This window comes from Coturnix japonica, chromosome 9 (assembly GCF_001577835.2).
Source record: "Coturnix japonica isolate 7356 chromosome 9, Coturnix japonica 2.1, whole genome shotgun sequence".
NCBI lineage: Eukaryota > Metazoa > Chordata > Aves > Galliformes > Phasianidae > Coturnix > Coturnix japonica.
The window spans coordinates 18,226,932-18,244,313 of NC_029524.1; the positions used below are offsets into that span (position 1 = coordinate 18,226,932).

Consider the following 17,382-nt stretch of genomic DNA (forward strand, 5'->3'; position numbering starts at 1 on the left):
TCCCTCACCTAAGCTCCTAGCCATCCTAATGCAAGGTGAGGGGATAAATAGACTAGGATCAATGTGTAATAAAAGTTTACTTCACAGTAAACTTCTTTGCCCAGGGATATTCAGTGGACAATACTATATAGTCACAGACTTCTATGGTTGCCTTCCCACCTTGCAATTTCTTCACAGAAAATGCATCTCCTGTCCTCCTTTTCCTTCAGAATCCTCTTTCCTCTTTTTTCATTAACAAGTTCTCATATGACCTGCAAATTCATTATCTGAAATTTAACTGAAGCACCAATCCCGCACAGCATTCACTAATAATTTAGATCAGAGTCTACTATAGTGTGGGCATAGGACAGGATGTTAAGAGTTTCCTCAGGTCACTGAAGCGCATCTTTTCTCTACCTGCTCAGCACAGAAATTAATTTATCTTTTTAAATTAAACAAGATGGTAAATACATTCCTCATAAAGTACAGGAAAAATCTGTGCTATCTCATTGAAATGAGGCATGTGAGATGGTATCAACACTGCTTTACAGATCCCTACTACCTGCGGATAACCACTTGCTTCTACCTAGAAGTGCAGCAGCACAAACACATCCCTGCAAGAAAGATGTAGCTCTTCCCATTTTGTCCAATTTTGACAGTAGCTTTGTTTTTGAAGTGGCTGAGTGGGGCAAACACAGCGTGCATCCTCCTCAGCCATGTCTTTCCCACCTGCAAGTGGCTGATCACACCTCTTATCTGTGTGTCCTACAGATCCAGCTGGTATCCTGCTGAGATATGCATGCACTGTGCAGAACCTGTCCCCTCCTGAGACCTGATTAATGGCAGAAACAACTCAAAATATCATGGCTGCTGTAGGCCATGAGAAGCCACCTTGTGCTGAGCTCGACAAAGGCATTAAACAGAGTTTGCTCCAGAGAGTTTACAGTCTAATTGAACAGAGCAGACAAACAAAGTGTCAGGGAAAGGCAATAAGACTCCCTTTCATACAGAACTGGAATGCTCAGACCATGAAATCCTGGCACTGTGGTAGTCAACAGCAAAATTAAGTTAAATTTCTATATTGACCTTACCTGGCTTGACTACACCCAGGAATCCACGCTACTCATGCTGGGTGAGTCAGCTTGAGAGTATTTCTTTGAACATTTAATTAGTATAATCCGAATGGATACTCGCAGGAAGCACTAGAAAGGGAAAATAATATTAAGTGGATATACTTGCCCTTCTGCGCTCCTGCACATAAGCAGACATACTGGAATAAACTATCGGGTTATTTTGTCACGTTACCTAGGCAACAAGTTTCTTTTTGTCCTGCCCACTTGGGATTCCAGCAAACTCTTTCACTTCCAGTGATAGGACTTGGAGAGCATTTACAGGGGGAAAAAAAAAAAGCCAAGAAAAGCAAAATAAAGCCTTGAATAGGAGAAGCAGAGTTGGTGAAATGGTTCATCAGGGTTACCAGACAACAAGGAATCAACAACTGCCTGCGTAAATAATTGAAAATAATACATGCCTGTTTTTCTAAGGTGTTAAAGCCATGAATTCCAAGAGGGTTGGAGAGGCTGTAACCAAGCAACACCACTGAAACTTGGTTCTTCTCTTCTGGAAAAGCAAAGAGCTTGTAAGCCACAGCAACAGCATCTGGCCAAAAGATTGAGTTTTTCCATTGATTTTATGGGTTTTGGATCATAGGAAGAGATGCTTATGGAATGAAGAATGGCATTTTTATTTGGTTTCAGGGGAGACTTGAATTGGGCTTTTCTCACGGAATGTCAGTCAAGAATTTACAGATGAAGTTGACTTTTTCTGATACAAAAGATCATGTATAAGTAATATGTTGGGATTTCTTTTTTTTTGCCTCTGAAGTTTCTTGCCTTCTCTTGCATTTGGCAACTTATCCATGGCTGTATGAAAGAGAAAAATCAGATCCCAGTGGCATGCAGTGCTCCTATTCATTTAAGTGAAACAATTTCTCTCATTGCACTTCTCACTGAGACAAGGTACATTTACACTTTCACCTCAAAAACACAGCTTTTTATAATGAACAGTTACTGCACCCCCAGCCCACAGGCACACATAAGCTTATGATTAACCTTTTAGCCCCTAAGAGTATTGCCATTGACTTCAGCAAGGGCAGAGTCAAAACCTGTATGTGCATACAAGGAAAAAAAAAATAGTACCTGCCAGATTTTTTTAAGAGACTGAACCAAGAATTCTGTTATGGAGGCCACAGTTTTAAGCTTGCTGAAATTGGTCGTCAAATGCCACCCACTTTAATGAGCTTTCCGTCAGCCTTGACTTGTCCAAATGCCATTTCTGTCTAATTCTCACAGACTGAAACATCAGACCCAAAGCTGCCAAAATAATATCAGCCATGTGATGAAACCACCCAGAGATGGAAACTCTGAGACGGACAGTTCCCTTTGCTTCCATCCACATTTTGATGTGAACATCACGTTCCACCATTACACACATTAATTGTTAATAAATCCCAATGGAAGACAACATTCATTAAAAGCTTCCTGCTTTATTGAACATGAGTTTCATCAGATAATTTTAATCATAAGAAAATCATTCTAAATTTATTTTGATAAGCGATTTCTTGTTGCCGTCTCATAAGCTTCCTTTTGCACTCTGTCATTTTTAAGCAGTGCCTCTGGTTGTTCTCCTGCCTAACTTCCTTCGCTGCAGGTGCTACAAAATCTCCACAAATTGTTACTGCTGCCAATCGCTGAAGAGTTTTTGTTTTTATTGTTGTTTGCTTTTTGTGGAGAATTCATTACTCAAATTAAGATGAAAAAATCATTTCACCTCATGCATCAAAAACTTCCCAAAACACAGATCAGGTAATACAGAAATACTCAGGAGTCACTATAGCACTCCCTTAACAAATAGGCTTTATGAAGTTATCATATGTTAGATATTTAGGATAAACAGACAATCTGTTTAAGTATGGAATGGGAATATATTACTTGTAACACATCTGATTTCTTCAGTCTTACATCATCAATGCCAGCAGCTCTCAAACTGCTCATACTACGCAGCCTGACTTCTATCTGAAATACTTTGCATCTTTTCCTCCCGGTACATTCCTGCCTCTCATGAACATCTGTTGCATGTACAAACTACAGACCTCCACCTGCACAGCCAATCCATTCTGTATGTGTATTTACAGATGTGTGGTTCTGCATATGTATACACTCAGCTGAGTGTGTACGTGTGCATGTAAGTAATGTGCAAAGCCAAACAGGAGAACACAGTATGACTATTCTTATACAGACATCACTGAGCTCCAGTGTGAATGTACTTAACACACCTTAACATCCTTCTTTGGTTCCAGTGGTAACTGTGTATTCCTCTGTTCTATAATTCACATTGATGTTACTGTAAGTGGGACAAGATGCCAGCAACCAACTGGCCTTATGTAAGTGAAGAGCAGACTGAAAGAATGGGAAAGCACACAAAGCAATGAAGTTAAGTGACACCTATAATTTGGCTGTTTAGAACTCAGAGACACCTGCCTTCACAGGCACCAGAGGCAGAACCAAGTCCTATGAATGGGTACAGGCAGAACTCATTCCTGATATCCCCAATTTTATTCATCTGTATTCTTACCCCAACTTATTGTCATAAAAGTGCTTCAATTGACAGTCTTGTTATCCACTGCCTGAAAGTATAATAAAGATGTTTTCTAGCTGAAAACAGAGCCTCCTACAATCACAGAAGAGCAAAGCGCTATGAGAACCTTCCATTTCTGTTCAAGATACATCAATTGTGCAACTCTTCTCCAGAAATGTAAATAATTTGTTCCCAACTGCTTTCAGCATGAAAATAAATAAATAAATAAATAAAAATGGTAGCCCTGTGATACAAGCAAGGAGAATAAGCGTTATTCCCCTCAGTGCTTCTTCTATAGGAAGAATGGGGAGACACTGTAGCTAGGAACTGACACGTACCACCAAAAGAAATGGAATTCAATGAACGTGTGGTTCTGGTGAAGGTCATGGAACACACTTGTATCACATTGCCATAAAGATCTCACAAAGACGCAATAAATTTGAAAAGGAAGGAAAATTTACATGCCCCGAGGGCTATGCTACATTTCAGCAGCACTAGAGGCATCTAAGCATTCTTTGGACCATTTTTACAATGCTTTGTCCTTCGGGTATGCATTTGTACCTGCTGCTATTTAAATGTGAGCACAGGCCTCACCAAATGGTAATAAGTATTTTAAATCCATACATATAATTATCACACATATAATTATCAAATTCAAATCAGACCTACTGACTTCAGTAGAGTTCTCAGCTCTCACATTCAAAAGACAAGACGACCTCATTTCACCTAATGCTGTCTTTCCACTCTAGTTCTAGGACTTTAGGACACCAAATCTGTTGGCAGCACATCACAGAGCACGTGCTTGCAATCACTGATAAGGGCAGCACATCAACTATATGAATTAGTCTTTCTGGCCAACAGGTTAGCTTTGAGCAGGGTCCAGTAAAGGCTTTGGAACCAAATAACTTCATCTGCTGCCTCTCACTGTATTAGCTGTTCTCATTCAGAATCACCTCAGAAGATAAATTTATACTTTTGTTTAGGTTCACTTCCCCTCTCTTCCTACTGTGTGTTTACATACACACACCATCCAGCTCTTTAGACTTTAGCAAAGTTTGTTGCTGACTTTAAGAATTATGGTGATACCAGTAAAGTACATCAGTAAACTTTCCATCCACAGGCCTGCCTGGCCACTGAACTGGTCTCAAACATAAACTAAACTCACCTTTCAGCTGCTCCACTTCATCTTGCTCTGCTAACTCTATGCTATACTCCAGAAGATGAGTAATATGAAATTTCTCCTTGGCTTGCACTGGGAGGAAGTTCTATCTTCAGCAGGAAACATTACATGGTGCTGTTGCGGCTCCAGGCAAACATCTTACTGCGCTTGTTTATTTTTTTCAGATCCCTGAGTACTTGCAGTCACATTGCGGAAGATCAGCAGCTGAGCTTCAACAGTATTCCTCCTTACTTTAAATGCTGTCCTTCCTGTTTTGTAGATCTACTGAATGCAAAACAAAGCAGTAAGACTGTGCTTGCTCTACAGCTAGCAAAGCATGAAGCACTTCTTTCTACAGCTGTGGAATACATCCAGAATATCCATAATGATGCTACAAAAGATGTGATTCAATGTGCGACATTTAGTGTGCTATTGTGTGACACCAGTTGATTAATACTCCCAGTGAAACACTGGTTGGCTTAAGCAAACAAGATTAAATATTTCTTTATGATTATGGAAATTATGTTGGATCATTCATGGAAAATCAGCTGCTGCTCTCAAATGCTTCATATTTGTTGACTTGTTTTTAAATGCTTTGATTGTTTGCTGTATTTTCCTACCCACACACCCACTGTCACTTTGGCCCAGAGAGGTGATTCAGGGAGTTGGATGGCAGCCTGGGGCACAATAGATAGCTGCATATTGGTCTCCTTCTTGCTTGATTACCTGCAATTCACAGCATCATACCACTCCCATTTTCAGCCTCAGAAAAACACAGTGAGTTAAAAAAAGGCAGGGATCCTAACCCACAAGCCAAACTAACAGATTCTTCCTTTCCAGGCCCTAGGGCATTGGACCAACTTCACTTGCTGGTCATTTAGCATGGGGTTTATACTGTACTCTGGCACCATTATTTTCTGTGGAATAGGTCACTTGGGCTACAGTCAAGCAGAAGGACCAGAGAACTGCTCTGTGTCTGATGTGCTCCCTGGCAGAGGACTGGAGCATCCAATCATGCACTGGAGCAAAATTAAGCGGTGCAAATCACCATGCCTTTTTCCCTGTCCTCCAAGAGAAGGAAATAAGGATTAGTTCTTTGTATGCCTTCATCATGTTCATTCAGGTCCCCTCTAGTGTGCCTAGGCCCAGGTCCCATTTGCTTTCCTACATAACAGCCAGGGGAAGCAAATCTGTAACCTGTAAGGTTCAAAGTATATTCTGAGATGGGGGGGAAAATGAGCAAATATTGTGATCTTATGCTCCTCTACCACCAGTGTTAGGGAAAACTGAATTCACAAATGTGCACAATTTGGGTAACAGCAGGATAACTCACCAGCATCACATACAAAAACCTAACAGTCATTGACTCTTCCCCTCTGTCTATTAGCATATACTGTCTTCCATACATTTCTGCCAACTGTGAACACACACACAATGCATAACCTCAAAATCTCACTTTAAAAAAAGTTTAGAAAAGTTAATTTAAATAAGCTCAGCATTACAGCACTGAAGGAAATGTAAAGGTAAAACAAGTCTCCCCACTTGAAAACCCTTGTTTGAGTCATCAGGACACATACTACCTGGAAGTAGCAGACTTTGATCTGTCTTTTTCTCAAATGCTTTTCAGATTATTATGCTTGCAGTGAAGGAGGGTGGAAAATGAGCTGCCAGACGGTTAATGGTCTTTCCGAAGAATAGCCTTCTCTGCTGCTTTTTGAAGTCACTTGTTGGAGAACTGTCATAATGTAATCTCTATTCTTCTCATTCATGGAAAGAAGCATATTTTAATCAGGTGTTATCAAGGCTAAGAGAGCTCAAATTAACTTGTCCTAAAGCTGCTTCTCATGGTACTACAAATAAAATCCACTTACAAATTGGTGTATCTAGAAAACGCATGTAAAGTAATACAGAAGCAGCGTATGAAGGAGCTTCCTGTACTGGACAGGGCTAGGTAGCTAATGCCTGAAATTATGAACACCAGTACCCCTTTGTTTTCCCAGGACTCTCTGCTTTCATCTGTCTACTTAAATCTAAATTATCAATCTGTGCAATGACTCTAGGAATAAAAATATAATGCCAAGAACCCCAAGCCTTAAAACAATGGACTTAATCCAGCAATCAATTATCAAGACACAAGGAGAAGTTCAGAATAGTTATTACACTTCCAATTATTAATGTCAGACACCTGTATCTAATTACATCCTCAAACATACAAGGAAATCATGTTTATTTGCCAAAACTTACAAGCAGCTCTTATCAGGACGCTCAGCTTCTCAATATTCCCCTAGGATTACTGCCCTACAAGGAAGTACTTCTTTGCTTCTTAGGATAGAGTGACATCTTGTGGTTTCTTCTGTCCATCATTGAGGAATTAGCCACCGGAATGTTGACTAACTTCTATTTCTGGTATAACCCTATGATCTTGAGGAATATCATGCTTCATTCAGTCCCATAAAAGTCCAGTTTCATGCTTGTGCAATTCTGTAACACTGCAGTAGGGTGAATCACATTCTAAATGCAAAACATGGTTCTTACTGCAATATCAAAGTCTGCAGCTGAATTACATTAAATGAAACACACTTGCATGTAACATATGATCACAGCCAGAAACTGGGCTTGAAGTCAGCCTTGCTTCCATTAAGAAGTACACATGTATACACCCTATTTAACAAGTTAACTATTTTCAATAATATCCCAGTTTTTTTTTCCTGTGAACCTTAGTGGGTGGTTGTGTTTTGGTTAAATACTTAAAAAATGAACAAAAACTTCAATCAAGATTCAGGGAAGACAGTGAAAAATTACTGCTTGGAAGAACATTAACATTCTATTGTGTAGAACATGTCAAGGCTTTGTTTGAATGAAGTACTAATTCAGAAAAAAAGAATGTTTGCTGCTGAAAATCCCAAGCTTTAAATGACCTTATCACTATCGTTAACCAGCTTCAAGTCATAGCATCAATACTAAAAATAAGCAACAGCATTTCCAGCAGCACTCCAGGAGAGAAATGTGAGGCAGAGAGATGACAGCATTAGGGAACTGCATCTTGTGCTTAAACTGCTGCAGCCCTGTGATGCAGACAGACACTGGTATCATGGGTCACTCACACAGCACATAGAGTTTCAGAATTTATTTTTTGATGTAACCCCCAACACAAAATACAAAACTTTAAAGAACTACACACCTAAACTCGCATATGGGACACTAACAAACCCCCCCTTACCACAAAACCAATAGGACAAAAAGAATCATTGCTAGTCTTGGCTCAGAAGCAATAGTACCACTGAAAAGAATATACAAAATCTAGATTAAAAACACAATGGAACATTATGTATCTCAATAGACTGGCAACAATACTTAAGATATCAATGAAAAAAAAGTATAGTTTGAGAACTGCTCTCTTTGCAAACATCATAATTTGGTAATAAACCCATTCAGATTACTGGAAAACATTTGTTTATTTCCAAAAAACCAGGAAATAACTGTTTTGCTAGAACTAGGCAAATATGAAAGGAGATAGCTAGTGTTTGCACTCTTGTTACTGCTTGCTTTCTAATATGCCCATTGAGGCAATTAGCAGATTCAGACTTGGCACAGGAGACTGCCTTATTCCAATTAGTACCTACATTCAGACTAACTGCTAGGGCTCTACATGCACTTGCCTGATATCCTTCTGACTGGCAGTTGTCCTTCCTTTAGGTCAAGTCTATCTTCAAAGTCTTCCCTTGGTAAGGAGCACCTACACTGTGAGAACCTAGTGTAAAGATGACAAAATCAGCCAGGAAGACCTTTCAGTGAACTAGGAATAAGTTCAACTGAGAGTTACCTGCTTTTTTCTTATCTTTCTACAATAAATTCCTCTACAATGAGGTGCTTCAAAAAGCACCGCAAAAATTGCCTAAGATGTATATAACAGCATGAAACTCAGACTCATGACAAGGTCAAAAATGTAGGAGATCCTTGGCATACTGGTTACTTTTAGATGCGTTAAATGGTTCTCTGTATATCACCTGAACATTTAGAACCAGCCCTTCTGTAACTGCATGAAAGGAGCTGGACTTACTCTGAGACTAGGCCTCTATTTTGGTTTAAGTAGTTCCGCTTCTACTTTGGAGGCAAAGAGAATGTCAAGTGTAAAATGTATCTCTCACCTGTACAGTATTAAGATTATAATTTAAATTCAATTAAAAAAAAAAATTCAGAATTAAGACTAATATACACTATAGGTAATATGAAACAACAAAGTACCTGAAGTACTACTATGGAGCTTCATTTTTCATCCGTGCTATAGCTCTAAACAGTTCAAGGAGGTGAGGCTTGATATGTGCTCAAATGCCCTTTGTCTGAGGCAGTTTAACCAGCCTCCACAGAGATCATTCATCACTTTGTAGCCCTGTCCTGGAAGATTTGTACCAGCAGGATAAAAGAACGAACAATGTGTCAAACCTGGCAAGTTCTCCTTGCATGAATAGCTTTGTTAGCAGTATCTAGTCTGTTTTGAACTGAATACAAACCAGAGAAGCCCCTTAGTAAAAGTTACAATTAGCCAATATATGTTCCCATGGAATGTAAAAGACAAAGCTTCTATTGACTGAAGTCCCACTTATCTAGAAGTCCATATTTATGCTGTTTCAAAAGCCTTCACCCTTTTTTCCTATTCTCTTACCTTGTTGATAACTTCTATTCATCTCATGTTTAGCACTGTGAGGAATGGAATTATATGCCTGCCTGCTGATCACTTGAAAATGGAAATTACAATTAGTTCACAAGGTAACATTTACTTGTAATGTCATTCTCCTTTGTTTGTCAACACACAAAAACTTAGGGAACAAATAGTATTATGCTGTTCTGTATGAATTAAACATCTTCAGACACAAATTAAGAAAATAAAGTAAAATACAGAAAATGTTTAAGATCATTCTTAACCACCAAAGTGAGATGCTGTAAAGCTCGGGTTAAAAGCAGAACAATTACTTTTGGGGAGAAAAATGTTCACACAGTGTGACTGTTCAACTATTTTAATTTGGACATACAGAGCTATTCTACACTGACTGGCTTGAAATACTCATGCGATCAAACTTTATTGGTATCAACACTTACGGAAGGTGAATCACGGAGTTGCATGCAGGAGCATTCATAAAAGCAGCATTTTAGAACCAGATGTTGGAGTTTACACAGTCTACCACAGTTCTCAGACAGAATCCATTAGGTTTAGATTCTCCCATTAACTTTGAGACAGCACACTGCAGTCTGTTTACTATTACAAGATTACATTTTCCAGATGTAGCTCAACTATAAATCATGAAGGTTTGTCATTTGATTACTCAGAGCTGAGCACATTGTACTCCTGTCTCATCGATCCAGTAAGTCTCTGCACTGTAAACAATTCAGGAATTATGGATTTGCAAGACTTTTTTTACTTTACAATTCACTAGAACAAGAAACAGTTGTCGACATGTACACAATTTTATTTTAAGGACACGGCAATCACAGTAACAAAAACAAAACCATTATTTTAATACTGTGAACTTCTCCTCTGGAAACTCACTTGCACATAGATCTGAAAGCATTTTAAACAATATCTTAGGGGGTGGGGGGGAGAACACAGCAAACCTTAAATACATAAACTTCAAACTTGATGTGCTTTTTCCTTCATTTTGGTAGCTGGCAGTAGTTAAAGCTCCTCAAAGTCATGGCCACTTGTATTCATTGCTTCAGGGTGCATTACCCGCCCCATGAATAACACAGTACCTGTGGCAAAAGGGAGAAGGGGAAAATGTCATTAGAACTAAAAGGAAATGCTGAAGTTAAAAGCTGATGAATACTGAATACTTGACCATGTGGTAAAGAATTTCTATAGGAATCTGTGTTAGAATTTGGTGCCTGTGAAACTGTATGGATCAATAACACTAAAGAAAAAGGACTTCTTTGTATTCAGAAGTTATATAGTGCACAGACAAGAACAGTGGACACTGCCTGCATTTCAGCACCCTTCAGGTTATTCTAAAGGCTTGATTCAAAACCCACCACAGATCAAAACAGATATTCACTTCAATTCCAATAGTTCTGGTAAAGCCTCATGGAAATACTGCCACTGATGTGGAGTCAGAGCTCTCTAGACTGGGAGGGTTTCTAAGGATGCAGATAGCCTAACTGAAGCCAGACCTGAGCTGAACCAGACTTCCTTAACCACTTCACACCCTCTCCACTCTGAACTGGTGAATAACATTCATCAAGGAATTAAGTGAGCATGAAAAAAACCCACCATACTAATCTGATTATTACCAGAACTATTACTAGATACTTGTTCATTATTGTGGATTGCACAATCTGGAATAAACAAGAGTTCTCTATACAAATACTACTCCCCAGCTATTTAACCACCATTTATAGCCTCCATGCTGTTATATTTCTATGCCTGCTTATAAGTAGTAACCAATCACAAGCATTTAGAATATTATGGTGAATAAGGATAACCATTACAATTTTTTCACCTGTCTGTAGAACAGTTAAGATGCCAGAACACAGAACCATCTGATAGTCTGTGGCCGTATAATAATGTTTTGCATACCAGCCACATCCACATCATTAAGATAAATATGAAACTAAGGAATTACTTCATCATTGCCCATTTTGCAAGTGCTGTTCTCATCTCTTGCCTGCCATAGAACACTTCAAGAGTACAACAGAATTATTCATTGCTGTAATCTCTGTCCATTATGCAAATCACTTGGTACTGGGAACACAGCTTATTGGTCTCAGTACAAGTGCCAAGTGCTTATGGAGTACAATAATTATGACCATTCAGGGGAGTAATAGTACATTTTGATGCAAAGTGTAGGGTTTTCCTTCATGTTCCTTAATCACAGAATAAGTACTATTCAGAATTATACCAGATTTTGGTGTCTTGCTCAAAGAAACACTAGGGGGACATAGAAAGGGCCAGTCTTCCAATGTTTACTCCAAGACAAATGAAAGAAAGCTTAGAACATGAAGAGAATTTGTTCTAAATATGCAATTTTCTTTCATACCCGACAACGCATTGTGCAAAGTATGGAGGAATGAAAGTCTCACCTGTTCTTCTGTTTCTGACCAGGAAGAAAAATGGATGATCTACTATAACTTGGGGATACAGTACTGCCATTCTGCTTATGGCAATCATTCCTGAAGGACAAAGAACAGGAAACTTGAATATTACTACATATTCTCCCCTGCTCTTAATGAAACATACTTGAAGCTCATGAACAGTGAAGTCCTACACTCCAGCACTTAATGTAACCAAGAAATAGCATGAACAACCTAACCAAAATTGAGACCTACAGAGTAATGGCACAATTATGTTAAATTAAAGTAATTAAAAATGGAGTGATACAATTTCCCAGGCTGAGGAAGCAGCTTCTAAGATGAAGAAACTTAAAAGGAATCATGCATCCCTGTAGAAATGAAATGTATTATGCTGGACAGTACTGCTGGCTTTAAGCTGATATTTGATAGGAAAAGATAACTCTTAACACATAAAGGGAATGCAACAATTAACTGGGCTGATGTTGCAGCTTTTAGCTTCACTTCAGTCTTCAAAAAAAGCAGAGGGAAAGGGTAAAATTAAATAGGAATCAGGTAGGATTTGGCTCTTCATTATTTTTATTTGGTAAGACATGAATTTCTCGAGGGCATTATTTCCCAGTGTTTCATTTAGTTTTACAGTTCCACTGTACTGACAGTAAAGACTCGTGCATGCCAGCAATCCCTGTCCATCTTAATGTTACAACCCAAGCTAGTTACTGGTATTTATGAGCAAGGAAGTCATTTATCTTTTCCTCCAGTACAAGTAGAAAATCAGCTGATGATACAAAACCTAACTTAATTTCAGGAAAAGCATATGATAACCATGTAAATCAGCTATCTGGTCTCGTAACATCAATACCGACAACTTAAGTTTTTCCATTTATCACTTCCAATCTTGCCTCTCTAAATGAGCTTATTAAAATACAAGTGCAGCAACTCTGTCCCAAGTGTTCTGGATCAAACACTTTTGACCATCCTTAATTAGTACACCAAAACTGAGGAGTGCTTAAGTTGTGTGAAGAACAAACAGTTCATACCGGCCTGACACTTAGAAGCAAAACAGATTTTCCACAGGAGCCTCACGACTGTGAAACAAACCATGTGTAAGCACTACAGAAGTTTTCTCTAATTCTGTTCTGAAAACCAGTTTAGTTGTTGTGCTCCCTTCACACTACATACTTTTTAGCTTCCTGGAATTTCAGCAAAACAGTTAAAATGTTAACTTAGAACAACATTTCATTCTGTTTTTCAATTAGGTACCTGAGGCGGCAGCAGCTTCTGATCCTTCCTCATTAACTTCTAGGAAAGCCTTATGAAATGCCTTTGCAAGGTAGAGTTCTTTGTTATCTGGAGAAGAAAAAAAGATATCTATTTCAAGCAGTTCTACAGTGAGAGTGAAAAATTTACCTTAGCGCTATTATCCACCTTCTACACCAAGCCAGAACAGATAAGAGCTTTGTGCAGAAGACTTGCATCAGTCTTGTTTTCCATTTTTCTTCCCCCATTTTCTAGTTTTGGTGCAAGCCTACATTTGCTTAAGTGAGTGGATGCTCCACTATTCTTCATCATCTAAATGATCAGATCTTGATCAGACCTACTGGAGTAGTCAGCAGCTTGCAGGAAGCCATACATAACATCATTTAATCAGTCTGACTAAGTTTCATCAGTAAGACATAATGAGGATTAGATATACATTTATTGTACCTGCATAAAATCCACAGTAATGACAGAACACAGTTAAGAGTTGGAAAGGAATAAAAGCACTCAACAGGAAGTCACCCAACCATGAAAATCTAATCTAACCACCCCACTGAGACAGCTATACTTTTTTGCATTTCTGATCCTTAACAAAACATTCAATGCCAAAACAGCAGCTGAAGGCTGAGTATGGAAGGAAAAATTAGGACTTATTTTTTTAATTGCTATCCACAACTGCAGCCAGCAGCTCTAACACTAACAAACCTAAGCCACAAGAGACACCAGTTTAAGATGCCTCTCCTCAGATCTCACTACTGCTATATGCACTCAAAATCAAACTAGATCTCACAGTTCCTCTGCTGACCTTAAATACCACCAGCAGAAGCCTTAAATGATTCCCTTTGGAACAGACCATAACAGACTTCTAAATACTAGAAATCCTAGGCATAAGAGCCAAGCTTTCAGCAATGTTACTTAGAGAGCTAGGATGAAATTCCTTCCCACTGTTGCCTTTGAATGTGGGGCATGCAGAATCTATCTTGAAAACAAAACGATTCCCACAGCTTTTGTATCCCTTGCTATTAACAAAAACACCACCAGAAAAGACAACATTAACAGCTCTTCTAAACCTTCAGCGTTGTCTATTAAAAATAACTGAATAAATAGTATAATAGAGTGTTAAATGGTCATCCTCCAAAGCTCTCATTCTTACAAATCATTAAGGTTCATGTTTCCAAGAAGTATTTTGCAATAAACCTAGGACATGCATGATCATATACAGAAGTGATGGTGTACGGAAGATACCAGTGGCCAGAAAGGGTGACAGACCCATACAAACCTTACCCCAATTGCATGTCTAGCATCATATGTGCTGACTTTGTAAACATGTCAGGTTATCAGGGTTCCTGGTAAGTTTATTGGTCACCTCAGCACATTTCTTCATTCCAGGATAGTTATGTTTTGCTATTTTTGCTTTGAGAACATTTTAAAGCTCTATTGAGCATTTGAGTTAAATATGACATAACAGAAGAAAACATGAACTCTGCAGCCTTCGTAGAAAAATGCTGCTTCAGAGCTTCTTTTCTTAAGCATAGATATTTAATAATAAAATACTCCACTTACCCTAATCCCGGCCCTTCTATCATGACTTTTATCACAGTACTTCAGCCTGCTCCTGTGACCTGTGATACAGCAATGCTCCCTATTTTAACCCTGTATGTTTGATGCTGCATAGCACGGCATTATGTTACTCTGAAGTATATTTCTAGCCTGAACACTCAGCACCTTAAAAGATCAGTCTCCATCTAATGAGCTTATTGACTATTATGAAATTGGGCCCTAACTCAACCAACACAAATATTACTAATATTTACCATCAGCTATTTAAATGAGACAAGTTGTAAATGTGTTCTGGTTCTAAGTATAGAAAATAATATACAGTTAACAGGAATACAAAGTGCACCACTAAAGAACAGATGAAATATCTCCAGATTTATTTTGTACTAAATAAGCTGTATTTATTTTGTACTAAATAAACACTAATAACACATCTCAGTTAAAAACTACAGCTTAACTTACTCTCAAGAGCAAAACATCCTGTCATGCAGCACACAACTTATGTCCTAAACCAAGTTTCTAATCTACAGAAGGTGTAAGAAGTCTTTAGTCAATGTAGTGTGAACAGTTTTAATTGTGCTGAAGCAACTTTTTTTTTTAATCCCAATCTCGTAACCTCAAACCATACCCAAATGTCTGTGGTTAAGGTTTCCATAAGTGCATACCTTTATTTGGTTCCAATTTCTTGCCTCTCACCCTGATGGATATCTTTGTCCTTGAATGGTGAAAATAGCAATTTCACATACCGGTTTCCTTTTTCTAGACAATTTGTTTTATACTGCTGCTATTACACCCCTCCTTGAAGTGAGTTTCCATATGGAGAGCAGGGACAGCACTAGGTGACAATATCTTTCTCTTTACTGTGTTTTGTAATTGCCAAGTGACTGAATGAACTCAGTATCACATACACAACACTTATGTCTTTCCCTTAAAAAGAGGAAGAGATGAAGCTTACCTGAGTATTTCCTATCTTTTTCCCCATCTCCCCCCAGTAGCTTTTCTGAAACAAGATTTTCTAAGGGGCCAATGTGTTCTGTTAACTATTACTCAGAAAAGCCCCAAGAACATTCGGCATCACAGAGTTTAGGCTTTCTGCAAGACCCTTGTCTAGATAGCCATTAATGTGTAGGTGTGATCTGAGGCTTATTTCTAATGTCCGTGACTCTGTTAGCATCACATTTCATTTGTCACTACACTCCATATGCTTGCAAACTCCTACTCAGAGCTGCCAAACGGTTGCTCTGCAAGTCTCATTTTAAAGAAAAGCATGTAGGTTTATTTATTGGCTTTCCTAGCTCAGGATGCCCCAGAAAAATTACACTTACCTCAGACAAGACTGTGAAGAACTATTTACTGAGATGGTGCTCTTCCAATTATTTAATATTGTGAAATCAGTCATTAAAAACACTTAACAGCTCACTGAGACACAGGTCACCTTGATCTTAAGAGCAGTTGCCAGTTAAGGCAAAAAATATTACAATCGTTTGGAAGAGAAATTGACCTTTAGCACAACAGTCTGAAACTTGCTGAAATTCTCAGTGTCAAGATAATCAAACTGTAAGTCTGGGTAAGTTATAAAATCCCAAACACTGGAAGTTCTTTCAAAATTTGTTTTTTGCTAAGTTTCAAGTTTGATTACTATGAACACAAGATCAAATCAGAGATGGAAACAACATCTGTGAGTCAAATACTCCGGACCAGGTAGTCAAACAGGAACATCCTCCTCCTCACCTGCACAAACTGTCAGTTTCTGCAGGAAAGTTAAATCTAAAGCAAGCATCTAGATTAATACTCTGTGGTTGCCACAACGCAGACATCCTGAGAGGTAAACCTGACTCATCCGGATCCATTTTTCCATTTGAGTGTAAAAAGTAAAAGATACTAAAGATGGAAAATTCTGTAATCTTCCAATTTCATTTATAGCCACTGAACTCACATAATTTCACCGAAGACAACAGTCTGTACCTGGATCTGATTACAGAATTAGGGCGGCTGAAATCACAGACTTCCCTTGACATCAATTCAAAGCCAACAGCAACAGGAGAAGGGGAAGAGAATTCTTTTATACAGCAGAATTTCTCAGATTCTTCAGTCTCCTTATTTTCTCCCTAAATTAGTGGTGTTCTGAATCAAATATCTGGATTTCAGTTTTCATACAACAGCAAGTTTCCCAAAGTGCTAACACTGAGCTGCATATAAACTAATGGCCTCAGCTTCCTTGTTACCCAACATGCTATCCAGCTATTTGTAAAAACAAGTTTCTAATATTTGTCAGAAAAATTTATTAAGGAAGCATCATTCGTTTACACAAATCCTCTTCACATTACCTAATTTCAGCTTCTCTTATAATTTCACAGGAAAAGGAAATGCAGCAAAATAGCAGAGTAGGCTACATATAGCCCGTGAACAATGTTTCTAACTTAGCAGAAATGAAAAGGATGTAATTCTAAATGCTTCAGCTGCAAATTTTATACTTCATTACTACTACCCTGAACAAGATCCACCAGCATGATTGCTTCCAGGAACAGACAATTCGGAACTACTTCCCATCAGCTGTGCAAGTCTCTGGCTGATTAGACAGTAACCCACAGAGCAGAAACATATACAGAGCATAAGTATATAAGCATAAATTACAAGAACATCAGTCAACCCACACTGGTAACATGTTTCTAGATAGAGAATATTCTGGTCTGTCACATCACAAGTCTAGACAGACTGTGCTAAATATACTG

The 17,382-nt window shown here is 38.5% G+C and overlaps 1 protein-coding gene across 2 annotated transcripts in view; it reads right to left on the bottom strand.

Annotated features, from left to right (window-relative positions):
* Nucleotides 1-7,886: 7,886 nt before the first annotated feature.
* Nucleotides 7,887-17,382, bottom strand: part of SERPINI1 (serpin family I member 1) — a 37,276-nt gene continuing 27,780 nt past the window's right edge. For both annotated transcript variants that reach the window (XM_015872005.2, XM_015872006.2), the window contains exons 7-9: nt 13,097-13,183; nt 11,846-11,935; nt 7,887-10,522 (exon numbers count right to left, since the gene is read on the bottom strand). In XM_015872005.2, coding sequence (XP_015727491.1) covers nt 10,446-10,522; nt 11,846-11,935; nt 13,097-13,183 — 254 coding nt within the window. In that variant the 3' untranslated portion in view covers nt 7,887-10,445. The remainder of the gene's footprint in view (nt 10,523-11,845; nt 11,936-13,096; nt 13,184-17,382) is intronic.